Source organism: Prunus avium, chromosome 5 (assembly GCF_965620075.1).
Source record: "Prunus avium chromosome 5, drPruAviu1.hap1.1, whole genome shotgun sequence".
NCBI lineage: Eukaryota > Viridiplantae > Streptophyta > Magnoliopsida > Rosales > Rosaceae > Prunus > Prunus avium.
The window spans coordinates 14,680,370-14,707,060 of record NC_142288.1 but is presented as its reverse complement, the minus strand read 5'-3'; the positions used below and the strand labels follow the sequence as shown (position 1 = coordinate 14,707,060).

The 26,691-nt window shown below is 41.8% G+C and overlaps 4 protein-coding genes and 1 pseudogene across 5 annotated transcripts; 4 read left to right on the top strand and 1 right to left on the bottom strand.

Annotated features, from left to right (window-relative positions):
• The first annotated feature begins 897 nt into the window (after window positions 1–897).
• Window positions 898–2,458, top strand: BZIP60 (basic region/leucine zipper motif 60). Its single transcript, XM_021959858.2, has 2 exons — window positions 898–1,461; window positions 1,777–2,458. The coding sequence occupies exons 1-2, from the start codon at window positions 986–988 to the stop codon at window positions 2,315–2,317; spliced, it is 1,017 nt and encodes a 338-aa protein (XP_021815550.2). The 5' UTR covers window positions 898–985; the 3' UTR covers window positions 2,318–2,458.
• A 1,450-nt stretch (window positions 2,459–3,908) lies between these two features.
• On the top strand, window positions 3,909–6,570 carry LOC110758088 (pentatricopeptide repeat-containing protein At4g32430, mitochondrial-like). The gene has a single exon (XM_021959882.2). It carries the CDS (start codon window positions 4,176–4,178, stop codon window positions 6,516–6,518), a length of 2,343 nt encoding a protein of 780 aa, XP_021815574.2. The 5' UTR covers window positions 3,909–4,175; the 3' UTR covers window positions 6,519–6,570.
• LOC110758058 (putative polygalacturonase At1g80170) lies at window positions 6,541–9,364 on the top strand (annotated as a pseudogene). Its single transcript, XR_015836033.1, has 10 exons — window positions 6,541–6,673; window positions 7,207–7,326; window positions 7,429–7,560; window positions 7,726–7,894; window positions 8,034–8,061; window positions 8,188–8,395; window positions 8,486–8,567; window positions 8,662–8,770; window positions 8,864–8,980; window positions 9,064–9,364. The product of XR_015836033.1 is annotated as a putative polygalacturonase At1g80170 (transcript).
• A 4,500-nt stretch (window positions 9,365–13,864) lies between these two features.
• LOC110758084 (wall-associated receptor kinase 2-like) lies at window positions 13,865–17,236 on the top strand. Its single transcript, XM_021959877.2, has 3 exons — window positions 13,865–14,780; window positions 15,015–15,173; window positions 15,858–17,236. The coding sequence occupies exons 1-3, from the start codon at window positions 13,865–13,867 to the stop codon at window positions 17,120–17,122; spliced, it is 2,340 nt and encodes a 779-aa protein (XP_021815569.2). The 3' UTR covers window positions 17,123–17,236.
• Window positions 17,237–22,829: 5,593 nt separating this feature from the next.
• LOC148294379 (uncharacterized) lies at window positions 22,830–24,834 on the bottom strand. Its single transcript, XM_088253732.1, has 3 exons — window positions 24,727–24,834; window positions 23,930–24,271; window positions 22,830–23,867 (listed from the first exon to the last, which is right to left on the bottom strand). The coding sequence occupies exons 1-3, from the start codon at window positions 24,832–24,834 to the stop codon at window positions 22,830–22,832; spliced, it is 1,488 nt and encodes a 495-aa protein (XP_088109858.1).
• Window positions 24,835–26,691: the final 1,857 nt, after the last annotated feature.

Sequence of the window (26,691 nt, the reverse complement as noted above, 5' to 3'; positions counted from 1 at the left end):
AATAATGATGGTGTTTTTGAGTTTTTAAAAATGGGCCTACTAAACAAGTTTTTGTGGCTTTAGACTTAAAATTTATTTTTGAGTTTATAAAATTAGATCCAAGTAGGATACCAAATAGACCCTTATCAATTGAGCTTTCATATAAGGAATTCATTAGACATGGTTTGAATTTCAAACAATACGCATAGAGATTATGGTCATTTGGCTTTTGTGTTACTTATAAAAAGTGATTTCTGAAAATATATAAAGTCAAAAAAGTACTTCTTTGTAAACTTCTTTATAGTCAAATTGGGAAGGTGATTTCTAGTACCTCGTTGTATTTATGACTATAATGTTAGTAATACTACTATCACAATTTAACACGAATATGCATGAAGTTTTCGTTGTATTCTAGTACCCAAATTTTTATACACTTAAAAAAAAAAAGTCCACTAAAGACTTTTAAACTTCTTATAATTCTGATTGAATGTGCATGGACTTTTAAACTCTTATGAACAAATCACAATTTAACACGAGAATGACTAATTAGAAGATGACTCACTAAACCCTACACGAGTCATAAGATGACTCGTTCTTCTTTTTTGCGCTCAAAATGAGTCTTTCCATCTAGGGCCGGCCGGGGCTATATTTTTCAAATTTTATAAGTTGAGTGACATCTGACATGGCGAAAGGATCCCTCGTGTAATCGAAAGAGCTCTCTGATTGCCTTGCTGGCGAGATACTATTGGTCCGGTGATTTCACCACTGCAAATCCTATGTGGCTCAAGATCATCATCGCACGTGTCCTTCTTGCGTTTCCTTGCTCACCAAGAGTCTGAGTCTGATTGGCGCAGAGCGGACGACGCGTTTCCAGGAAAAGTAAACACCACCTAAATATCTAGATGGTCGTCTATGCTATTATACATGTAGCCCTCCTCTAGGGTCCTCGCATCGTCTAGGTTAGAGTTCGACTTCGAATTAGATTTTTGTAGATATTTCTTTGCTTATGGAATTGGAAGGAGATGTTGGATTTCTGGACAGCGAGAATGACATAATCGGAGAAATCGATTGGGATATTTTGTTCGACGGCTCAAATACCTTGGAGGATGTGTTGGAGTTGGAAAATCCAGTCGTCACGGCGACTGATTCATCAACACCATCACCGTCACCATCATCAACGGTGGAGGATGCTCCCTCCAACTCATCCCCGGATTGGATCGGTGAGATCGAGACCATTCTGATGAAAGACGACGATGTCAACGGCAACCAGGTTGATTCGGATTCGGGGGAGCCCACTAATGGTGAATATTATGAGAAGTTTTTGGCGGACATACTCGTCAACTCGCCTTCCACCGATGCCGATTCCAACGCCTCCGCCGACTCTGAGAAGGAGAAACTCGACCGATCCCCGCTCAACGATGACGATGACGATGACGCTGCCGACGCTGACGCCAACGATCCTATCTCCAAGAAAAGGAGAAGGTACCATTAATTTGTTATTTATTATTTATTAATCCTAAATCTTCGTTTTAGGGTTTTGAACATTTATTAAAATTAAAATCAGAGTATGCTTATTGTAAATTTATTTATATTTTTAATTACTGTGGTTGTGTAAATAATTCTATGAGAGAATGATTATTATTTGCTTAACAAGTCTGGTTTATTGAATCCTTTAATGAGAGATGAAGTGAAATATGTTTTAGGCAAAGGGCCAAAAATAGATAAATAAATTATTGGGGAAATAATAATAATTACGATGTGATATGATAGTAGTGAATGTGGTTTGGATTATTCCAGGCAGCTGAGAAACAAGGATGCAGCGGTGAGATCAAGGGAGAGGAAAAAGATGTATGTGAGGGATCTGGAGATGAAGAGCAAGTATTTGGAAGGCGAATGCAGAAGACTGGGGCGTTTGCTCCAGTGCTGTTACGCTGAGAATCACGCTTTACGCCTCGGTTTGCAGATGAACAATGCTTATGGGCATGGAAATGGTGTTTTGGCCACCAAGCAGGAGTCTGCTGTGCTCTTATTGGAACTCCTGCTGTTGGGTTCCCTGCTTCGGTGCCTGGACATCATGTGCCTCGTTGCTCTGCCTCTAATTCTGATGGCCGGACTAAGAAATCCACTGAACAACGTGGCGGCAAACAAAGATCTAGAAAGTGTGGATCTAAGGCCAAGAGGGGCAGCAAGTAAGATGTTTCAACATTCGGTGCTCCAATGTTTTTCTAAAAGTAGGAGATGCAAAGCGTCGAGGACAAAGATGAAACATAGTCGATTTCCTTGTTTATTGGGTTCTTATGTGAGCTTTGCTCTCCCCCTTCTAATGTTAGAAACTTAAGGTTGGTAGGTTGGATTATTTATATATTTTTGTTTTCCCTTTTGTCTATGAATAATGGTTTTGCACTATGATATGGAAATCCTCCTACTATGACTTTTGTATTTCTTCTTGATTGATTTACAATGTGCTCATTATCTACAAGTTGCTTTACAAGTTATATGCAAATTCAGATGCAAATGTCTATAGGAATCATCAGACAACTATTTGGTGGGGGTTTGTAACTGATTTCTTTATCTATTTATATTTTTTCTATGCAAGATGGAGTAGGGATAACCAATATTTAGCTGGATTGTATTGGCGGCATACTAAGATATAATTCGTTTGACCCTAAAGTTCATGCAATCAAGCAGCATTTGTACTTGCCTCATTATCTCCGTATGCATTTTACTACTACTTTTTTTTGTTTTGATCATTTTCGATGTTGTATCTGGTAGAGTAGAGCCTTAACTCCTTGAGGCTTCGGCTTTCTAGGTTGCTGGCCTGTTTTGGGTTCTTCTCGTTTTTGTGTCTATGCGTACCAAAAGCTTTATAAAAAAAACCAAGCCCAAAGGAGGAAGGGACTTTCATCGAGCACTTGGTGTGCAGCCAAGGGGTTGCACACGGACTGGCCAAGGGGTCGCCGATGGAGTCCACAACCAATATTCCGTCATTCCAAGGGGTCGTCCAACCCCTCTTGTATTGTGTGCCATTACAATATGAACTTTTAATTTTTATTTTTAACACCTAAACTTTATAAATTGCAATCCACCATCCATGCCAAAATTCGTCAAAGTTTTCATTAAGTTTAAGGGCATTTTCATCAATTCATTGTGACTAGTCATCTTCATTCGCACGATCAGATCCATGCTTGGGCTAGAGTGGGCTCTAGCCTAGTTGACAACTTTGGAGAGAGACAAATTAGGCTTAGTTGTGTAAACTCAATCCAAAAAAAATTACTCTAGTCTAGTTAACAACTTTGGAGAGAGACAAATTAGGCTTAGTTGTGTAAACTCAATCCAAAAAAAATTAAATAATAGCCCACCACTTTTTCTACAGCCAAATACTTCAATACTTCCATTACTAAAGTTACTCTCTCTCTCTCTCTCTCTCTTCGGTTTATTCAGCTTTTGATTTGGCTCAAACAATGTTTATATGTCTCCCAGACTTTGTTTTTTCAAAATTACTGAAGTTGCCTCTTTTGGAAATTTTGAAATATGGACCCTCCTTAACTAAACCACTCCGTTGAGCCAAAGTCCTCGAGCTTCAAATTATTCTTCGTCTGAGCCTCTGAATACTGGTTTTTCTAGGTTTTCTTTGTTTATTGTAGATTTCTTTGTTCACATATCTCTATGAAAATAGTAATTTTTTTTAATGAATTCTGAAAATAATTTTTAATTTGAAGGAAATATATTGAATTAGTCAAAAAAGTATACCACTTTCATTCATCTGAAGGAAATATTGCTTTATATATATATATATATTTGTTTAAAAATAGGGCTTATAATTGATCCCAACAAAAAAAATATATAAAAAAATAAGCCCACCCATTTAAATATTCCTGAATCCACCATTGTCTCTTTGATTCTTTATAGTTTATACCTGCAAAAAACCTCAAAATAATATAACCAACACGTATAAGTTCAACTTGAGGATATTCCATTTTCCAAAATCTAAAATCCAGCTAGATTTCTCGAGGCCCAAAAAGCCAAAGTTTTTTAGATGGACGGAAACAAAGACGATGCCTTGAAATGCTTCAAAATTGGGAAAGAAGCTTTGGAAGCTGGGGATCGAACCCGTGCCCTAAAATTCCTAACTAAAGCTCGCTGTCTCGATCCGACGCTACCCATCGACGACTGAATCGGGGGTTTGTTCGTTTCTCATGTTTATCCGCCAACTGAATTTCAAAACCCTCCAACGAATACCCAACCGACGGTATGCTAGCTGCTGTTACTACCATTCATTCAGACATGAGCACCAACCGTTCGACCAAAATCCCCAACCAAATGCAGCCTCAACTAACCGCTCTATGCTCAACTACTTGCACAGAAACCTTCCACTTAGAGCCCTTGACATGTTCAGTAAGCAACTTCAACTACATTTGTCTCATAACATCGATGAAGTTACCGTTACCCTTGCTGTCAAGGCCTGTCAAGGGGACCCCAAACCCGGATGCCAAATTCACGGGTTTGCAGTTTCTTCTGGGTTTGCTTCGTATACTACGGTTTCAAATTCTTTGATGAGTATGTACACTAAAGCTGGACAGTTTGATTGTGCCTTACTTATCTTTGAGACTCTGTGTTATACTGATATAGTTTCTTGGAATACTATTCTTTCGGGGTTTCGAACAAGTGAAGGTGCATTGAATTTTGCTCTTAGGATGAATTTTAATGGAGTTATTTTTGATCCAGTGACTTATACTACGGTTCTTGCTTTTTGTGCGGATCATGAAGATTTTCTATTTGGATTACAACTGCATTCTCTTATATTTAAGTCTGGTTTAGATGGTGAAGTTTTTGTTGGAAATGCACTTATAAGTATGTATTCGAGGTGGAGGCGGTTAATTGAAGCTAGGAGTGTGTTTGATGAAATGAAGAATAAGGATCTGGTTTCATGGAATGCAATACTATCAGGTTACTCCCAAGAGGGAAACCATGGGCTTGAAGCGATTTTTGTCTTTATTGAGATGGTGAGAGAAGGGATGGGGTTAGATCATGTCTCATTTACTAGTGCAGTTTCAGCTTGCGGTCATGAAATGAATTTAGAACTTGGGAAACAGATACATGGCTTGACAATTAAATCAGGATATGGAAGTCATGTTTCAGTTTGTAATGTATTGGTCTCGACATATTCAAAGTGTGAGTTTACTCAAGATGCAAAATTAGTCTTTCAGTGCATGAATGATCGCAATGTAGTGTCTTGGACGACTATGATTTCTATAGACGAAGAAGATGCCATCTCTCTATTTAATGAGATGAGATTGGATGGAGTATATCCAAATGATGTTACATTTGTTGGACTAATCCATGCTATATCAGCTAGGAAGTTGGTGGAGGAAGGCGAAATGATTCATGGGTTTTGCATAAAGACTGGATTTTTATCAAAACATAATGTTTGCAACAGCTTGATCACCATGTATGCTAAGTCTGAGTCCATGCATGACTCCATCAAAGTTTTTGAGGAGTTGAACTGCAGAGAAATCATATCATGGAATGCTTTGATTTCAGGGTATGCTCAGAACGGGCTTTGTCAGGATGCACTAAAAACATTCTTGGTAGCAACTATGGAGTCAAAGCCAAACAATTACACATTTGGTAGTGTCTTGAGTGCAATTGGTGATGCTCATGATATCTCTCTGAAATATGGCCAACGATGCCACTCGTCCTTGATCAAAGTTGGATTAGTGACTGACCCAATTATCGCAGGTGCTCTTCTTGATATGTATGCAAAGCGAGGAAGCATTTGTGAGTCCAAAAGAGTTTTCAGTGAGACGCCTCATAAAAGTCAGTTTGCTTGGACTGCAATAATATCTGCATATGCTGGGCATGGAGACTATGACTCAGTGATAGAATTGTTCAAGGAGATGGAGAGAGAAGGGGTAAGACCTGATTCAGTCACATTTCTTTCTGTACTAACAGCATGCAGCAGAAAGGGAATGGTGGAGATGGGCCGTCACCTCTTTCACTCAATGGTGAAAGACTATCATATTGAACCATCTCCTCAACATTATTCAAGTATGGTGGACATGTTGGGAAGGGCAGGGAAATTGGAGGAAGCAAAGGAATTGATGAGTCGGATCCCGGGACAGCCAGGGTTTTCGTTGTTGCAAAGCCTGCTTGGGGCTTGCAGGATCCATGGGAATGTGGAGATGGCGGAGAGAGTAGCTGATACATTGATGAGATTGGAACCTACAGAATCGGGTTCTTTTGTGTTGATGTCCAACTTGTATGCTGAGAAAGGGGACTGGGAAATGGTGGCAAAAGTGAGGAAAGGGATGAGAGATAAAGGAGTGAGAAAGGAAGTGGGATATAGTTGGGTGGATACTGGTGATGCTGATGGTTCCTTGTATCTGCATGCGTTTTCATCAGGTGATACATCCCACCCACAGTCGGGGGAGATATGTAGAATGACAAAATGTCTAGGATTAGAGATGAAAATTTTGAGAGAGAACATGTGGGAGACAGAATCACTGATAATGGACTCCTTCTCAAGGCCCTCACTTTGAAGGCTGAATCTGTACATGTAAAACTTCAAAAGAAACTCATGATTGTTACGAAGTTCTGTAGCCAAATTTCAAAAAAAAAAAAAAAAAACGAAAACAAAGGAAATTCATCTTCATGTAACATACAAATGAATTTTCGATGTGAACGAGAACAAAAGGTGATGTTTTTATTTTCCTATCATTTATAACTGCCTATAAGAGTTCTTAGACTGCTCTATTTGCTGATAAATAATCAATAAATCTAAAACTATTATGTTTTTTTAGGACCATTTCATTCTTGCGTTTTTTTTTCGGGGTTTCACCATGTTCTTGCAGGTATAAAGTCTGCGGCTTCCTTTTGCGGTTTCATGGAATGCAATACTAGGCATTTATTTATGACTCAGTATAGATGTTTTAATTTTAATTAATTTGTTGTCACTTTCATGACTTTTGTATGATTTTGGGTGTTTCAGATCTCAGGTTTAATGACTTTCATGACTTAGATTTGTTTTACATGGTCTATGCGTAAATAAAATACCATATAGATTAGGACTTTTTTGGAAAGTTATTGCTAAGAAATGAAGATTTTTAAGCATATAAATAGGTTTTCATATGTAAAAACAAAAACTATTTCTTTTTATATTGTCTTGTCTCCCTCCCATTGTTAATATATGTTTTGAAAAGCTTTCTGCTTTCGTATCAACCGATGCAGGGTGGCCATTATTTTTTTCTACTTTTTAGTATTGGTTGTTCAACTGAACATGCAAATCAAACGACTTTTGATGTCAGAGACTATGAAGCTGTCAGTGGAGGCCACATAGATGATTCCCAAGTAGGCAAACTCTGTTTTCCTTTCAACTTACAGTTGATTTTCTTTCTCAATGATGATATAAGTTATTATCCACTAATTAATGTCATATTATTGAGATTACAGGCATTCTTGAAGGCATGGAGTGCAGCATGCACCTCAGAAACTGAAAATCCTACCTTAATCGTTCCACCAAGATTTCTGCTCAATCCAATCGTTTTCAGTGGTCCATGCAGGGCCAAAAACATCAATTTTTTGGTGGGTCAAAGATCTTTCTGAGATATATATGCTTATTTTTTCTGGGTTGGTGCAATACTTTATCAAATAACATATTTTGGGTTTCTATTTTGACAAATGATTGATGAAATATATAATTTCATTTCACTGGTATTGCACAAATGATTGGTGATTTTCCATAAATAGATATTAGGGAGACTTTTGGCACCAGACTCCCCTGGAGCATGGAAGGGGCTTGACCCAAGTCAATGGCTAGCTTTCAATGGTGTAAGCGGTCTCAACATTGCTGGCCCTGGTAGAACAATGGAAGGGGCAAGGCCTGGTGGGATCAGTCATGCAGAGACCGCCCTTGCCTGATTCTTACATTTCCAAATTTTACATTAAAAAAAAAATCACCTATTCATATTAATATAATAGTGTAAATTAATCTGCTCTGCTCTCTCTCTTTCTGATATAATTTGTTGTTGTTGTTTTTGCCAAATGCCAACCTTTCAGATGGGATGCAGTACATTGGCCCCAACTGTAAGTAATAATAATATTCTCAGGGTCTAAATAATTATCATATCATCTTGAGATTGCAGGGACATTTGACCGTAGTTTCGGGGCACTAAAACAATTAAGCCTTATTTATATGATGGTGAATTGCAGGCAGTGAAGTTGGTGTCGTGTAAAAACAGCAGCATCAGTGAGATTCATTTCGTAAACAGCTCTCAAACCCATGTCCTAATCAGAGAGTGTGATGGGATCAACATAGAAAATGTACTAATTGAAGCTCCAGAGAGGAGCCCCAACACTGATGGCATTCACATCTCAGACTCTCACAATGTGGTTATCACCAACGCCAGTATAAGCACCGGTAATTAACAATTTCTGAGTCTTTTTTCTCAACATTCCAACTTTTGGCCTTTTTTTTTCTCTATCAGCAATGACTTATTTTGATCCACAGGTGATGATTGTGTGTCCATTGGAGACCATACATCCAATATAGTCATCTCCTATGTTAAATGCGGTCCGGGTCATGGAATTAGGTAATATGTTGTTAATTACATTGTCTTTACAAGATTAATCAACGTTATTAATCACTAAATTAGATGTCCTTTCAACTGTGTTTGAATACAACAGCATTGGAAGCTTAGGGAGGAGTGGGAATTTTGTTCAGGTAGAGAACATTCATGTAAGTAAGGTATACCCCCAAGGAACTACCAATGGAGCTCGGATCAAGATGTGGCAGGCACTAAATCAAAGTGCTATACATGTTCACATTTTAAGTTTGACTGCCTTATTATGAGTAACATTTTCTTCCTAAATTTACATGTTCATAAAGGTCGGCAGAGGCTATGTCCGGCGGGTCACGTTCGAGCACAATTTTTTTGGGTCCGTCAAGAACCCCGTTATTATCGATCAAAACTACTGCAACAAAAGTGGTGCCTGCAAGGAAATGGTAAACCAGTCACACCCCTTTCTTTTTCCTGATTTCTAACTTGGTTTTAAATCTTGTTCATTTGTGCTACTTTTTGGTTGTAGGAAACTGGGGTTCACATAACTGATGTCTCCTTCAAGCAATTGTATGGGACATCTAGTTCCCGTGTAGCTATGAATCTGAATTGCAGTCTCTTGGTTGCTTGCACCAGGATATATTTGAAGTCAATATGCCTTAGATCTGCTCTAGCATGGCAGAACGTGACTTCTAACTGCAACAATGCGCCCGGCATTGCCTTCGGAGTAATTCAACCAGACCCCTGCCTCCAAATTTGATCTCATGATGATTTACCATGTTGTATAAGAATTTGATTCATTTAACTAATTGATTCACTTATCGAACCGATGGATTATCGTGTACAAAAAAGATTAGAAGAATGCTAACATATAACTCTCGACCATCGCAATAGAAAATTATATGCTTCATGTACCCAGGAAAAAAGAAAAAAAGAAAAGTGTTAATCAAACAAACTAATTCTGATGAAGTTGAACTACTTGGGGAGATCAACTGAACAAGGAAAACGATTTTACTTGTTAATGGGGAATATGTAATTGCAGCTTCTTTTGAGCAAAGGACAATAGCAGACATGATAATCCGATTAACTAAAAACTGTCACTATTTCCAAGTAAATTGAAAAACAAATCCATCACTCTAACTCGTTGATACCCATAGCTTGTCACTATCATCATTATATATTTCAACATACATTCATTTGACATAACTTGTATTTTCTGCTCACTAGTGCCTGACAATCTCAAGGATATGCTGAATTTCTCATTAAGCTATAACTTATAATTAAAGGAGTTTTATCAAAACTCACTTAACACAACAAATTGACACACATTATTGAAATGATTAAACATTTCAATGAAAAATCTGGAGGAAAAAGAAAAAGAAAAGACAAGGAGCACCTTTTCTGAATATTGTCAGATGATGAAACACAAACTTGTCTGTTGATTTAATTAATATTTCTTTTTAGTAACCGTTGGATGAAGAGGTATAACACATCTATATATTGACAATTCGTCCGAAACAGAAAATATACAATTTGGAATAGCATTGTCATCTATCTAAGTCGGTATTCTGTAATTTAACACCAAAAAAAGGGTATAGCGGTTTTTTCAATTTAAAAAAGAAATAAAAAGAACAGCCGGGCTGCTATACTGGGGCTTTCAATTTTTTCTTAATAAAAAAATAGTACAGCCGGACGGCTATACTACGGTTTTTTTAAAAAAAGGGTATAGCCGAGCGGCCATACGGGTTTGACACGTGGCGCACTAGGCGGGTTCTTCTTTTGTTTTAAATAGTACGGCCGCACGGCTATACTCGTTTTTCCTCTTTTTTTTTAAAACCCAAAAAGCATATAGGCCGCTTAAAATATTGTATTTAAAGAGTATAGCCGCACGGCTATACTGTTAAAATTTCTATTTATAGAGTATAGCCGTGCGGCGGTATTGTTTAGCAAAGACAGTAATTTTGTATTTTAAAAATATTTATATAAAAAAAAAACAAAAAAAAAAAAAACAAGAAAACGTGTCCCGACGAAAGTTCGTCAGCAAGGGTCTATGCCGGCAAATATTTGCCGGATTAGACATCTCCTGACGAAATTTATCTGTACCGATGAATTGTCGTCTGCATAAGTCTAATCCGGCAAATTTTCGCCGAGATGGATATGTGTCGACGGAATTTCGTCGGGAAAGGTTTTTAAAAAAAATAAATTTAAACTTAGTATCTTTAATTCAATAAAATTTTGTTTATAGTAATTAAATAATATCTTAGCCTAATTTAATTACTTTCATTAGTAATTATGTTTTATTTATTATTTCTTTAGTGAATAATTATTATTAAATATTTTAGTTAACTTCATAAATTATATTACTCGATAAATAGTAATTAATTTTTTTTAATTTTTTTCTTTAACAAAATATTTAGGGTTAATTTCAATTTGGTACCCTGAAGATGAACTCTTAAGGCATGTTTGTCCCCATGTTTTCAATTTTAACAATGACGCAACTTCACATTTAGGAAACCCCTGCTTTGAAGTTGGCTTAAGAAATATCTTTCATGATCTACACAAATCAATGCATCCAAAACATGGAGTGCCATTTGTTGTAATATTTTTATTCTACCATTCGAATTTTATTGTCAACTTCTAGAATCAAATTGAAAGATTATTACATTTTATAAATTACTCTTAGTATTACTTAATGAGTAAAGCCATAATTGTAGTGTTTTTATAGGAAAAATACACTTTTATTTAGTCCCACATTGGAAGGGAGTTATTTCCTTTCAAGGTTTATAAGCACCAACACTATAGAGATACTTAATAGGGTATGAGCCTAGTGGGGCCTCATCTTGGTTTGGGGCGTGGATATATAATTGGGTGATTGTCAATTAATGCTTCATTAAGTGTTCCCACCAAATAATAGTATGCCTCTAGCCTCTCTGATTGATTCAAATATGGGCCCCGCTCTGAGCTGAAGCTCATTCATTCTTATTTTTATTTACTAAGAGCATCCGCAATGGGCTCTCTAAACCACCTCATTAGACAAATTTTAGGGAGGCATTGTAAAAATACAACTCCAACCATGCTTCCTATCCACCTCCTAAAATAGGGAGTCATCTAGGAGCTCCTAAATCTGAGGAGAGAGAAAGTACTCCTAGTAGCTCTCTATAATTTAATGCTGCCTTATTTAATAAGTATTTCAAACCTTTATTTAATAATTTAATGCTGCCTAATCCGCAATGATGCTCTCTATTTCTTAACTAAAATTTAGCTAAAAATATAAGAAAGCTATTTTAGGAGCTCTCTAAAAAATTTCAACTCCAATCATACTCCCTAATTTGGAGAGTCATAAATGCTATAACTCATTTTTTGATTGGTCCATCTCTATTAAAAAAATAAAATAAAAAATAGTTAGCATTAAATAAAGGTTTGAAATACTCATTAAATAAGGCAGTATTAAATTATAGGGAGTCACTGGGAGTACTTTCTCTCTCCTCAAATTTAGGAGCTCCTAGGGGACTCCATATTTTAGGAGGTGGATAAGGAGCATGGTTGGAGTTGCATTTTTACAATTCCTCCCTAAAATTTGTCTAAGGAGGCGGTTTAGGGAGCCCATTGTGGATGCTCTAAGAACAACTGTGACTTCAATCCACGATGAATAGAGCTCAAAACTAATTTGTTGAGTTGGGCTGGATAAAATTACAATAAGAGACATATTGCTAATCAAATAAGGATTATTTTCTTAAAATCCCAGTATATAAGGAGACTATAAATATATATAGCCACACAAGATATTCAAGGTAATTTCAAAACCCGACAAAAATCCCCTCTCTCTCTACCGTCGCCACTCCCTCTCTTCTCTCTCCCACAAGGCTAAAGGCCACCACAGATGGCTCTAGCCATCCGGCTCTCCTTATGAGATAAAACTCCATCCATTTTAATTATTTCCGCATCTTTTTTCAAAGATTCTAATTGAACTAACTTAGGCATCAGCGGGTCTTTGGCCAACACCCTCCGGGTGTGGTACTCCTATTTAAATTTTTGATGTCTACTCAGTTAATTTTAGAGTTTGTTTAGTAGTACTCTATATAAGTTGGGATATATATGTCACTTTTCAATTCAAGGTGATTTGTGTATATATATATTTTTAAAACTTTAATTGCAAATGTGTAGAATAAGTCGTTGGCTCTAGAATTGTTGTTTGTCACATCCTCGTTGAAAAATATTAATTTGTCCCTTGTATATAAGGAGTCATTTCTCCATCGACATATATTATAATCCTAATAAACTAATAAAGAGATGAAATTGATGTTATTGCAAGAAGCAATCCATGCCTACAGGCTACAACACACACTACTATATATATATATTATGCTCTCGGTCAACTTACTAAATAAATTTATTTATGTCAAGGGTACAAGTAGTTACTTATAAATCTACATATATAGGATTAATCAAAGAAAATTGATACAATGAGGACTGATACCCAACGTGAATTGTTCAAGATGGCTCAATGGTGTGATTAATTCCAATATCAGTAGGCAAACTTGAACCATTCAACATGACTTGGCTTAATTGAATGGCTTGTATCTTAAAAAGGTATTTCTTTAAGGAAAAATAGGGAAGCATTGACTCACTAAATGGTTTCCTATAATAATTGTCTCAAAAATCAACTTAGGGGACAAATCAAAATCAGTAGGTAGTGTGAGTTTTTTTAATAGATATTTATAAAAATACCCAATCCTAGACATGTATTTATAAAAATACCCAAGTACTATTTAAACATAGAAACATACCCAAAATGGGTTTTGGGTATGTGTGTAATGATGAGTTTTGGGTATGTTTATAAATGGGTTTTGAGTGTGTGTAATGATGAGTTTTGGGTATGTTTATAAAGTGTTTTGGGTGTTGGGTATTTTTATAATTTCAGCCCCCATTTTGGGTATTTGAGTGAAACTCCCTTTTTTTTAATTAATAGCGCTAGCGGGATCAACTAGGCTTCCCCTATCTTGCTTGGCAATTGCTCGGTATATATTTTACATATAATGTCATATTCTCTCAGTTTCAAAGGAAAAAAAATTAATAAAATAAAAAAGAGATGTGAGTAGTTGCTTAATATTTTAGTACTTGTTGTTGGAAATAATAAGATCGACGACTTGGATCTCGGCATACAATACAAGTCTTCATTCGTTCTATTTCTATAAAAAGGCCAGGCTTGCTACCAGTTTCTTTACTTGCAACGTAAACAATACAACTTGTAGTATACGTAGCTACCATAACCATTCATTCCTCTCTCTTTCAATTACTCGTAGGACCTTAGGGCATTAGGCCATTAGGCCATGGCCTTACAAGGGAAGGGTAGGCTTATTATGCAACCCTCTTTGGTGATGGTTGTACTATTGGTTGCATTAGCGGCTGCAATTACAGCCGAAGCAGCAACTCAAGCCCGACCAGGGTGCCTAACCCAGTGTGGTAATCTGACCGTGCCATTTCCATTTGGCATGGAGGTAGGTTGTTACAAGGACGATAAGTTTTTTATCAATTGTTCCAATTCTACCAATCCCACAACTGCATATTTGAGGAAAGGTAATATCCCTGTTACTAACATATCCCTTGAGGAAGGTGAGCTGCAAATACAGCAGTCAGCTGCCCGAGATTGTTATGACAAGCAGGGCCTGCGAACGAATGACAGTGTAGGCTTTCAGCTCAGGGTGTCAAATTACACCATATCCAGTACCAAAAACAAGTTCATCGCCATTGGTTGCGACACTTATGCACTATTTACAGGCTACCGTGCAGATGAAGAAAGGTTCATCACCGGCTGCATGTCACTGTGTTATAGCCTCGACAGCGTTGAGAAGGACTCTTGCTCTGGCATCGGGTGTTGCCAAACTTCCATTCCAAGCGGACTCAAAAATCAGACTCTGAAATTGAGTAGCTATTACAATCATACATTTATTAACGGCTATAACCCCTGCAGCTACGCCTTTGTTGTGCAAGAGGGCCAGTTCAATTTCTCCCCGGAGACAAGTTTTCAACAACTGAATTCCAATGATATGCTTCCAATGATTCTCAATTGGGAAATTGGGAATGAGTCATGTAGTGCAGCTCAAAAGAGTGTGGATTATCCATGCCATAACAAAACTACCAAGTGTGTCGACCGGATCATCAATAAGACGTCTGCATCGTCTGGTTACTTTTGCCAGTGCTTGCCTGGATACCAAGGGAACCCTTACCTCCCAGATGGTTGTCAAGGTATATTATATGTACCATCTTTATAAACATACCCATATAATATAATACATATATATATATCATAGATTGTATATCTGGTCACACAGTCTGAGTTTGACAATATCCTAGTCTCACAACACGATAAAAATTAGTATACTACTGCAATAAACATATGTTTGTTGCTCGGAATTGGGGATTCTTCTTAATTGATACGTGATATATAATCTATACATGTGTTTTTCTTATTTCTTTCAGATATTGATGAGTGCGCTTTGAATTCGAACCTTTGTAACAATGGAAAGTGCAAAAATCTAGCTGGAAATTACTCTTGCTCATGTAATAGTGGCTACAAAAACCAGGACGCAATTACGTGCATCAAATTTGCCTCTGCAATCTCATTGAAAATTACTTTGGGTATGTAACCAGCTAGCTATTTTAGATATAAGCATGCATCCTATATATTTTAATTAAACACGTTGGCCATACAAAACACACACAAACAGTATATGCTATGCATGGTAAATTATTCATGATTCTGAAACAAAATAGTAGGGAAACAAATTTTAAAAAAGAATTTGTCCGAATGCATATATCAAGGCCAAGATATATTACTTTGTCTAACTTTTGAAGCTAAAAAAGACACAAGATTTGTTAAGACACTATATATTTCTGTTTTTAATTAGAAATGTAGTTTTCACATCCGACTCAAGGATACTATAAGAATAACATACATAATTAAAGGCCAAAAATCACTTTTGGTCCGTGTAGTTTGACACTTCAATCATTTTTGACTCTATAGTTTCAATTTCGTCAATTTTGCCATTGAAATTTCATAATTGTAGCAATTTAACAACAATCCTCAAATTTTGCCATTTTGTCATTTTTGACCCTAAATAGATGGCAGAAATAAGAATAATTTGATGGAAATTAGAATTGTCCTCAAATTGCTACAATTATGAAACTACACTTGAAAAGTTGACGGAATTAAAACTACATGGTAAAAAATGGTTGAAGTGCCAAACTACGGGGACCAAAAGTGACTTTGGCCACAATTAAATTACGAATATCAGCTTTGACTATGATTTTTAATTTCTGCAGGTATCCCTTTGAGCATCTTGGTTTTAGTGGTTGTGAGTTTTTGTATATATCAGGAAATGAAGAATAGAAAGTTCAACAAACTCAAACAGAAATACTTTGAAGATAATGGTGGCTTATTTTTAAAGCAAGAACTGGCTAGTTATGCTGGATCTGTTCGGACAGCAGCCAGAATTTTTACTGAAGAAGAACTTAAAAAGGCCACAAACAATTATCATGTAAGCGGAAAAATTGGTGAAGGAGGCTATGGAACTGTTTACAAAGGAATACTGTCAAATGAACAAGTGGTTGCCATAAAGAAGTCCAAAGTAAGTGCCCCAATTACCGAGAGTAGGCAATTTGTTAACGAGGTGATTGTTCTTTCTCAAATCCACCATAAAAATGTTGTGAGACTACTAGGTTGTTGTTTGGAGACCCAAACACCAATATTGGTTTACGAGTTCATCGCCCATGGCACTCTTTATGAGCACATTCATAGAAAGAACAACAAAGGAACATCACCCTTATCATTGCCATTACGATTGAAGATAGCATCAGATACAGCAGAGGCACTAGGTTACTTGCACTACTCCACTTCAACCCCGATCATACACCGAGATGTGAAAGCAACAAATATACTATTAGACGAAAACTACACAGCAAAAGTATCCGATTTTGGAGCTTCACGATTGGTTCCTGATCAAGATGAAAACAAACTATCAACTTTTGTGCAAGGGACAGTCGGATACTTAGACCCTGAATATCTTCAGTCAAACATACTAACAGAAAAGAGTGACGTCTATAGTTTCGGAGTTGTCCTAGTGGAGCTACTCACAAGCCAAAGGGCTCTTTGTTTTGAAAAGCCTGAGGCAGAGAGAAACCTAGCAAAAGTCTTTGTTTCCTTGTTGGACTCGGATCGCTTGGGTCAAATTCTTGATAATGAAATAGTGGAGGGACATTTTGAGAGAGTCACAAAAGTGGCCGATCTAGCAAAAAGATGCTTAAGGCTAAGAGGAGAAGAAAGGCCGTCAATGAAAGAAGTAGCTGCAGAGCTCAATGGATTAGTGCCAACTATGGAACTGTATCCAAGTGGAGGAAAACCTAATTTCCCTCGAACTCACAGAGATACCGACTACTTGCTTGGGTCACCTGTTTCAAACTCTTCCCTTGTGGATATCAGAGGTGAAGGTGATGCCGGTAGTTATAGTAGTATTTTAATCAGTGCAGATTATGAGAGGAGCATGCAAAATCAAATCCAGATGGTAACGCCTAATGGAGATGGGCGATAATCAGTTGACTTCTTGTTCCTGGTAATGTTCCTCATAAAATAGAACTTCTTGTTCCTGGTGTATTGTGGGCGGTAGAACTTTGTTTGTGTGCTTGCAGAAATAAAAGAACAAAAGGTTCCTCGTTTGTTTATATTAGATGACTATTGTCCTTGGAACTCTATCTTGTATTTACGTTTATCCCATGTAGGATTCCTCTTGCTTATCTGATTACATTGTATTCTTATCCTACTTGATATAGGACTCTATCTGTAATACTGTATAAATCAATACAATATGCCCTCATGATAATTGAGGCTTTACCCCATACGTTGCAATTCTTTCAGTTTCCCACTAATTTTATCATCAATCTTGAATTCACAATACATTTGATATATCAAGTACAAGCTTATCATATTGAGCTTTATGGTCTCTCCACCAAAAAGAAGAAAACAAAATTCATTCTCTTTACATTTTTCATAAATCCTAAATGGCATTTTCGCACTAATTTTAAATTTGAAACAGAGCAATGTTGTTGGCTGGCATTACCCGTAAGCTTCTTGAATTCGTTCTTCTTTGCGAGTGTTCTAAAAATTGTAAAATATTGGTTTTCTAGAGTAAGAGGGTAACATGAAAATGGAGACAGGGTAGTAGCTAGGAGAACAAAAACATGTATTGTTGACGCCAAAAAGTGGTTCAAGACTTTGAGGGTCAACTTAGTAATTTTATGCCTTCGGTATCTCAACGGCCTCGGTATAGAGCGTGATCTGCAAAAATGAGCAAACGCTCGGTAAGACCTTGGGCACCGGTGTGGTACCGGCCGAAGGCTCTCCGATGCTTAAGTAAGTTCGGGTTTTAGTAAGATTAACTGACAGATCAATTAGGCAGTATGCTGATCGTTCTGATTACCTCCATTTTGGGGTAGTTGGCCTCCTTTATAGGCCTTGGGAGGTGTGCACTTTGTTGATAATTTCGATGTGGGACTGTGGACGTCACTTGTGAGCATGCCACATGTCCCACGAGAGGGTGTTGCCCTAATGGAGCGATCGGTAGGCAGGGTGCCAAAGGCTTCCCTGACCAGGCTCGATTTCTTCCATGTGTCTCGTTCTCATTGGCTGTTCATTTTGGGTATAAACAGGAGTCCCCCAAGTTCTCAGTCGAGATTTCTCGGATGGGGACTTGATTGCTTTTCGGTGGCTGCAAGGTGGACAACCGTTCGGTAGTTTAGCAAGAGGACGCGCTGGGCCCTTGTCTCCGTGCCGATTCATTCAGAAGCCTTGCCTAGGAACTCAAGAGTCGCCACTTTGAGGATTACCGTTCAGCAGTGCTTGGCACGATGAATGGATTCCGAGAAGGCCTTGCCGATTGATTATTGACTTGGGCAAATTTGATCGTTCTCTCGCGACCTACGTACTGGGAAGGGGAGTGATGAGACAGAGTGACGCTTCGTCTTTCGTGCTCAGCGTGTTGTCAGGGCCTCCATTCGTTGCGTGACACGTGGCGCGTCAAATCTCGTGGAGCGGCGCCATTAATGCGCCGTTTGGTTTCTTGAGGCATACCGTTGCGACTTTTGCCCTATAAATAGGGGTGGCCTCTGAGGCATTGTTCACTTTGCATTTGTGAGTGAGGCGAAAGATCTGTCCAGGCGATTTCCGGCGAGATCTAACGGCAATCAAGGCGATTTCCGTCGCGACCAGTCGGCAATTCAGGCGATTTTCGGCGAGATAGATCGGTAGTTGAAGCGATTTTCATCTTCATCCTTCCGTTCATATAAGGTACCGTTCGGCATCTTAATTTTATTTCCCTTACTGTGCATACGTCCTTCCTTGGTTTGAACTAGACTAGAACTTTATGCAAGTGGGGTGTAGTTCGGTAGTCTAGTTGCCATAGGTAGAGATGTAGGCATCGGTAGGCTAGTCCCTCTGCATGGCCCTTAGTTTTCTTTCCTTGCTTTTTGTAGATGTCTGATAGCGAGTCTGGGTTCGAGAGTGAGCCCAACACATACGAGGGAGAGTCACCAGACAGAAAAAAGGATACCGAGAGTGAGGAGTCGGGCCAGGATACCGAGAGTGATAGTGGCTTCGAAGTTGAAGTTGTTGGTGATAGGGTTAGACCTGCGCCCACCCATGGAATCGGCAAGGGGCTTATGACTAGTCAGCCCCAGCCGTTGATGGTCGTGTATAGAGACGGTAGGCAAGTCAACGTGGGCCTGCATTTTGAGCTCCAAGTGGGGGACGCTCAGGTTCCGGAGGTGTCCTTTAGTTACCGTCCGGAGGCCTTAACTTCTGGTCGTGGAGAGACTTCCGAGCCTGCTCCTCAGCCGAGGGTGACGATAGTGAACGGTGGGAATCCTAGGGTACCGATGGGAGTGCCGAAGAAGCATCTGTTCGGTGTAGATTACTTGCCTCCCAACAAGATGTCCGTTCGGGAGTTAATCAAGATTCGTGCTGAGTATAGGATCCCAGATTCGATACGTATGAGAATCCCTGGACCTATCGAATCGTTGAGCGATCCTGAGGCGAGTGAGGTCGCCTTTTTTACCGATGTCCTTCTACAAGGTGTTAGGCTACCGTTGTAGCCTGCCGTGCAGCGGATACTTGCCCAAATCGAGTACGCTCCGGGCCAGTATAATCCCAACTTTTGGGCTGTTCTGATGGGGGTTATTACGGCATTTGGGGTTGTCGAGGAGGGGGAGCCCACGTACGAGCAGTTCTCCTATCTGTATAGCATTACTAAGTCCAAGAAAATCGGTCACGGAGGCTGGGTCCAAGCTAACTGTCTCGGGGCTTCCGAACGGGGGCATTTTCTTAGCGTTGTGCCGACCTCTCAGAAGTCCTGGAGGAATCAGCGGGTGATACTTTTCGACGATTGGGAATCGCCTTCTAGAATGCCCGTCCGTTTTCATTTTCCTAACACGTTTCAAATTGCTGGTAGGTCGCCTACGTACCGATCGGTAGGTCCTGAATTATCCTCATTCGATAGGCCTAATCACTCTTGGTCACTTTTGCATATAAACTGAAGCAGCCTATCGCTTCCGAGTCCGAGGTTCGGCAGATCGACAGAGTGAGGCTGAAGGTTCCGGCAGCGGAAAGGACATACCCACAATTCCTAATTACCTAAAATCTCATCAAAGTCCATCTCGTCAGCCCTGCCGAGAGTAAGTTCACTTGAACTTTTTCTTTTCTTTCATCGAGTTCCTCTGGCTTACCCCTGTATTTGGTTAGTGCAGTGTCTGAGAACAGGAAAACCGCCGAGGCCAAAAGGATGTCCGAGACTTCGAAACGGCGCTATCAAGTGGCGACGAAGGGGAAGAAGTAGCGTCGGCAGCCAGAGGCTACTGCTAAGCAGGTCACAGAGGCTAACGCTGAGGAGCAGCCCCTGGCCGAACGGTAGAGACAGCGGAATGCCGAGCCTGTATCCAGGAGGGTGCCGGTAGATGAGCCGACACTCAACCCGAGTCAGGGTGCCGATGTTTCCTTCTCTAAGGCGTCCGGGAAACGGCCGCTGATGGTGGACTTGGATGCCGTATACACTCCCAAACGGGTACGACATGTTGACCAACCGAGGGCCATTTTTGCTGCCGAAGACGATGAAAGGCCTACCGAGGTAATCACACTTGCCTGCCCTTCAAAGACGGTCCAGTTTGCGAACCAAATGATTCTGGGTTCGCAGATGGACCTGTTTGACATAGAAGAGCTGCCGAGGAAGGCCCTTCGGGAAGAGGCGGGACGCGCCTTCCGTCTCCAGGCCACGGTAGCCTTCGTTTCCTCTGTCTCTTTTTGTTTGTTGTTTTTTTTTTTTTCCGTTCGGTACTAACTTGTGGTTTCACGTCTCGGGCGTCTATGGACATGTCGTTATGCATGAAAAGGGCTATCACAGCGGCCGAGCGCGCCAAGAGGATGTACGAAGACGGCCGTTCAAAGGTTGCTGAGGCGGGCAAGGCCCTCCAGGATCACGCAAATCTCGTGCACGAAAAGCAAGTTGCCGAACGGCAGATCAAGGCTTACGAAGACAAACTTGTCGAGATGCGGGTGACCTTGGATGATGCGGTGCAGGCTGCGAGGGAGGCCGAGGAGGCGAGGGGGCTGTACATACGGCACTTGAGGCGTCCGAACGGGCGAAGGCGGCAGAAATTGAGGCTGCTGTTCGTGAAGCAGTGGGGAGCTACCATTCCTCTGCGGAGTTCATTGCCCTTTTGGATAATGAAGTGGGCTCCGAGATGGCGGACCTCATCTACCGTTTCAAACGGTTCAACCCTGGGCAGAAGCTGAATTTAAACTTTGCCGCCGACCCCCTCCTCTACCGGAAGGTATCACAGAGGAGATGATTGAAGAGTATGAGGGGGAGGACGCCCCAGAAGACGCCGATACCGCCGATGGCCTTACTACCGGGGATGGTCCCCATGCCGCCGTTGACGCCAATGTAGAAGCCGCCGATGACCAGGGTGGCCAGTTGCCGACCGTGGGGCCACCGCCTGAGCTGTCTGTAATCTTGTGAATTTTTATAATTGGAATTGTATTTTGCATTTTGCCATAAGGCAATATTTCCGAACACCTTGATGCCAAGGGCATCTTTAATTTTAAGTAATGTTTTGTTTCATAACTCGTGCCTTCCGCTTATTCTGTGTTTGAATTTTATCCTTTTTGTTATTACCGTGGGCTAAAAACGTCTTAGGATAGTTACCAACGAGGGCGACGACCACTCAGAAGTTCAATAGGCCAGTGCTTATTGCCAGTGCTGTTGCTTTGAATTAGCCAATTGACATTCCCTTCGGTAACCACTGCCCTAGGTAGTCGTGGTACTGCCATTGGAGTATTCTTTTGGCCATAGAAATGCTGTAGGCAAGTCTAGGACAACGTTTTGCCGTTGGCTCGAACAACGACTCAATACCGCCGTAGGCTCGTATGCACTTGTTGAGGTACCCAAGTGACATGGCTATTGGTAAGCGGACAATTTAATTAGTCTGTTGACCATAGATAATGTCGTGGCCAAGTTCAGAGCACTGTACTGCCGTTGGCTTGTACCTGATTCATGCTTTCTATAAATTTTTGTTAAAAAATGAATCGGAGTTAGTTGGGGATCGGTAATTGAAACTTGAGGGTGCAATTCCCTTTACCGTTGGCTTACGTGTGACGAGCCCCGTCGAAAACATTTTTAAAATGACTGATGGCCGGATAAAACGGTATCCTAAACATAAACCTGGAACGGTATGGATAATCTCATTTTATATATAAACGCCATAGGCAAAGATACAAAATCTCCCCTGCCGTTGGCTAGGGGGCTTTACTTAAAATAACTCTTGAGATGCTCCACATTCCATGGGTGACCGAGGGTTTTCCCATTCGTATCCCGAAGTCTATAGGTTCCAGAATGGAGGATGCCGATGACTTCATAGGGTCCTTCCCAACTAGGTCCCAGAGTTCCTTCGGTGGGGTTTTTGGTGGCGAGGGAGACCTTGCGCATCACCCAGTCCCCGATCTTGAAGGAGCGTGGTCTTACCCTGGAATCGTAGTACCGAGAGACACGCTGCTTGTATGCTTCGTTCCGAAGATTGGCTACCGTTCGGTGCTCTTCGATTAGGTCTAGGCTCAGAGCAAGCGCAGTCTCGTTTTCCTTTCGGTAAGAGGACTCCCCGATCTCGACAGGGACGACGGCCTCCGAGCCGAATGCAAGGCTAAATGGAGTCTCTTCCGTGGAGGTTCGGTAAGACGTCCGAATCACCCAGAGAGCTTCAGGGAGCTTTTCTGGCCACGCGCCCTTTGCGTTGTCGAGTTGCCGTTTCAGGAGCTATGTGGGTCCAGACGAAATCCTCGATTCTTGCCGTGGTGATGGTAGCCAGAGCTTCAGCTTCTACCCATTTCGTAAAATAGTCTACGGCAACTACTGCGTACTTGACCTGTCCCTTGCCTTGCGGCATGGGACCGATTAGATCCAGTCCATACTGGGCGAATGCCCATGGGCTCACGATTGGTGTGAGAGGTTCGGCAGGGATGTGCTGGATGTTGCCGAACCTTTGGCACTTATCGCACTTCTTCACCATTGCAATCGCATCCCGATGCATAGACAGCCAATAATAGCCCTGCCGGAAGGCCTTATGGGCCAGGGATTTAGAGCCGTAGTGGTCGCCGCAGACTTCGCTATGGATCTCACGAAGCACATATTCACCTTGTTCTTCGGTGATGCATTTCATGTACGGGTTTGTGTAACCACGTTTGTACAGAACGTCGTTGATGACAGTGTACCTTGCCGATCGGTAACGCAGCTTTCTTGCCTTGGCTTTGTCTTCTGGGAGTGTGCCGTTCGTCAGGTAGGCGTAGATGGGCGTCATCCACGTGTTGTTATACCCTATAGCATTGATCTCGGCAGTAGTGGTGCTTGGCTGGGCCAATATCTCTATTGGAATCCTTAAACCCACCTTGTCATTAATTGCCGAAGCCAGTCTAGCAAGTGCATCGGCATGGCTATTCTCGGTCCTGGGTATCTGTCGAATCTCATATGCTAGGAACTTTTTCAGCAGTTGGTGTGCCAATGTGAGATAAGCTGACATTGAAGCGTCCTTTGCTGCGAAATCAGCAGTTATCTGGTTCACTATTAGCTGGGAGTCGCTATGGATGCTGATTTGATCGGCACCCATACTTCTGGTGAGCCGTAGGCCGGCCAGAAGTGCCTCATATTCGGCTTCGTTGTTGGACGTTCGGAAGCTGAACCGGAGGGTGTATTCCACTTTGGCTCCATCGGGAGTTGCTAGCACGAGGCTTGCGCCACAGCCCTGTTGATTTGCAGATCCGTCTACATGTAGGGCCCATACTGGTTTTGTCAGATCAAACATACTGGCTCCCGGAAGGTTGGCTGGTGCTGGATGGCATTGGCAGCCTGGAGTGGTGCCGATGGTGTCAGTTCAGAAATGAAATCGGCAACCACCTGGCCTTTCTCAGCCGGCCTTGGTTTGAACTGTACGTCAAACTCTCCCAACTCGATCGCCCACTTCACCAGTCTACCGGATATTTCTGGCTTTTGGAACACCTGCCGAAGGGCCGTAGTCTCCGTGTAGAAACGACTAAGGCTAAGGCCAACTGTTCGAGCAGGGGGTACCGAGGCTCTGCCCCCTGCAAGGCTTTGCTGACATAGAAGATCGGGAGCTCTGCCTTCTCTGGTACTCGTACCAGTACCGAACTGACAGCAGTGTTGGATAACGATAGGTACAAATAAAGAATTTCCCCGGGAAGGGGCTTTGATAACAGAGGTGCCTTGCCCATGTAGTCCTTCAAGTCTTGAAATGCCTTATCGCATTCGGCGATCCATACTATCTGGTGTTTGCCCCCTTTCAAGGCTTTGAAGAACGGTGCGCACTTATCGGTGGCCTTGGAGATGAAGCGAGTGAGGGCTGCCACTCATCCTGTAAGGCTCTGGATGTCCTTCTGTGTCTTCAGCACCTCCATGCCGATTATAGCTTTGATTTTTTCGGGGTTTGCTTCGATGCCCCTCTGGCTGATCATGAAACCGAGGAATCTCCCAGAAGATACGCCGAAGGCACACTTCGTAGGGTTGAGTCTCATTCGGTATTCCTTCAAGATGCCGAACATGAGGGATAAGTTCGCCAGATGTTCTCCTGCCATTCAACTCTTTACCAATATGTCATCCAAATAGACCTCCATTGTGTTGCCAATCTGCTTTGAGAAGATTCGGTTGACCAGCCTCTGGTAGGTCGCTCCGGCGTTCTTCAAGCCGAACGGCATGACGTTTAGCAGTATAGGCCTTTGTCAGTTATGAGTGTTGTGTGCTCTCTGTCGGCAGGATGCATGAAGATTTGGTTATATCCAGAGTATGCATCCATGAAGCTGAGCAGTTCGTGACCGGTCGTGGTGTCTACCAACTAATCGATGCGTGGCAACGGGAAGCTATCCTTCGAACAAGCCTTGTTCAGGTTTGTATAGTCTTGGCACATTCGCCATCCGCCCTTTGCCTTCCGAACCATTACAGAGTTCGCCAACCAGTCCGGGTATGTGGCCTCCCGGATGAAGCCTATGGTCATGAGTTTGTCCACTTCGTTCTTCATGGCCTCATACCGTTCGATATCGTACGACCGTCGCTTTTGCCTGACATGTTTGAAGGCGGGAGAGATGCTCATCTTGTGGCTGATGACGTCAGGGGATATGCCTGGCATATTGTTGTAGGACCAGGCGAAGACCTCCGCATGTTGCCGAAGGAACTGGATGAACTCGGCCCGGAGGGTGGCGCTCAGCATGGTGCCGATTCTTACACATCGGTCCGGCTGGCCCTCGTCCAACGCCACGGTTTCCAATTCCTCGGTAGGGGTCGCTATCGGGGTCAGTGTTTCTTCCCTTGGGTCATCCACGGGGTTATTTCTATTCGCCATGCCTTCGACTGCGAGGGTTTCCCTTTGTTTCTAAGGAGCTGCCGATTTTAATGCCGTCGCATAGCAATTCCGAGCTCTCAATTGGTCGCCTCGAATCGCCCCCGTGTCGTAGAAGGTGGGGAATTTCATGAGTAACATGTGAGGGGACAAGTGGGCTTTTATCGCCGCGAGTGCCGTTCGGCCGATGATGACGTTGTATGCCGTTGGGCAGTTTACTATAAGGAATTGGTCGTAGACCATAGTCCTTTTAGGGGCCACGCTGAATGTGATTGGCAAACTGACGCTGCCGATTGGTTGGACCAGGTCCCCTGAAAAACTGAGTAGGGGCGAGAGCTGCCGATCGATCTGGCGGTCATCTATGCCGAGCTCCTTAAAAGCGTCGGCAAAGATAACGTTTACCGAACTACCCGTATCAATCAAGATTCGCCCAACATCAAATTCGGTGATCTCGGCTCGGACGATCATGGGGTTGTTATGTGGATAGAGGATCCCTTCTTCCTCTTCCTCGAAGAAGGTGATGGGTTCCCATTGGACCTTCGGCATCTTGTTGTGCCGGTTACTCTCAATGCCGAGGACTTGGGGGTACTGTGCCGCCCTTACATATTGCTTCCTTGATCGGTTTGACGCATCTGCGAGAGCTAGGCCTCTGCTGATCGTGCTAATCATGTTGATCTGCCGGGTGGCGTTCGGTACCTGCGCCTGTTGTGGCCTAGTGATGTACTGATCCAGCTTGCCCTCCTGAATGAGCCTCTCGACAATTTTTCGCAGACTTATGCAGTCCTCGGTATTTTGGCTGTTCTGCTGATGATATCGGAAGAATTTCCTCGTATCCCGGTTGTCCTGCCGAGTTTGCTTTCGGAAGGTTGCCTTCGGGATGATCGCGTTTTCGTTCATCAACACTGCTTCGTAGGAAGTGTTAAGCAGGGTGAAGACTTCTATCCCCTGGTTATGAGCTGGCATTGGGGCTCGGTAGCCGTCTCTACCGTATCGCCCCTTGTTCTTCTTGGAGTGCTCCTTCCGAGAACCTCCGGCGTCCTTTCGCTTGTGGCTCTCGGGGTATCCGGTAGTCTTGTCTGTCGGTACGTATGGAGTCGTTTGAGCCGCCGTGGGCAGCTGTATGGGTTCCCCTTGCCGATTCGCTGGTTCAGCCTTTGAATTGAAGTATTCGGCATTCGCGGGGATTGCCGCCTGCTTCATCAGCTCATCGTACGTGCGC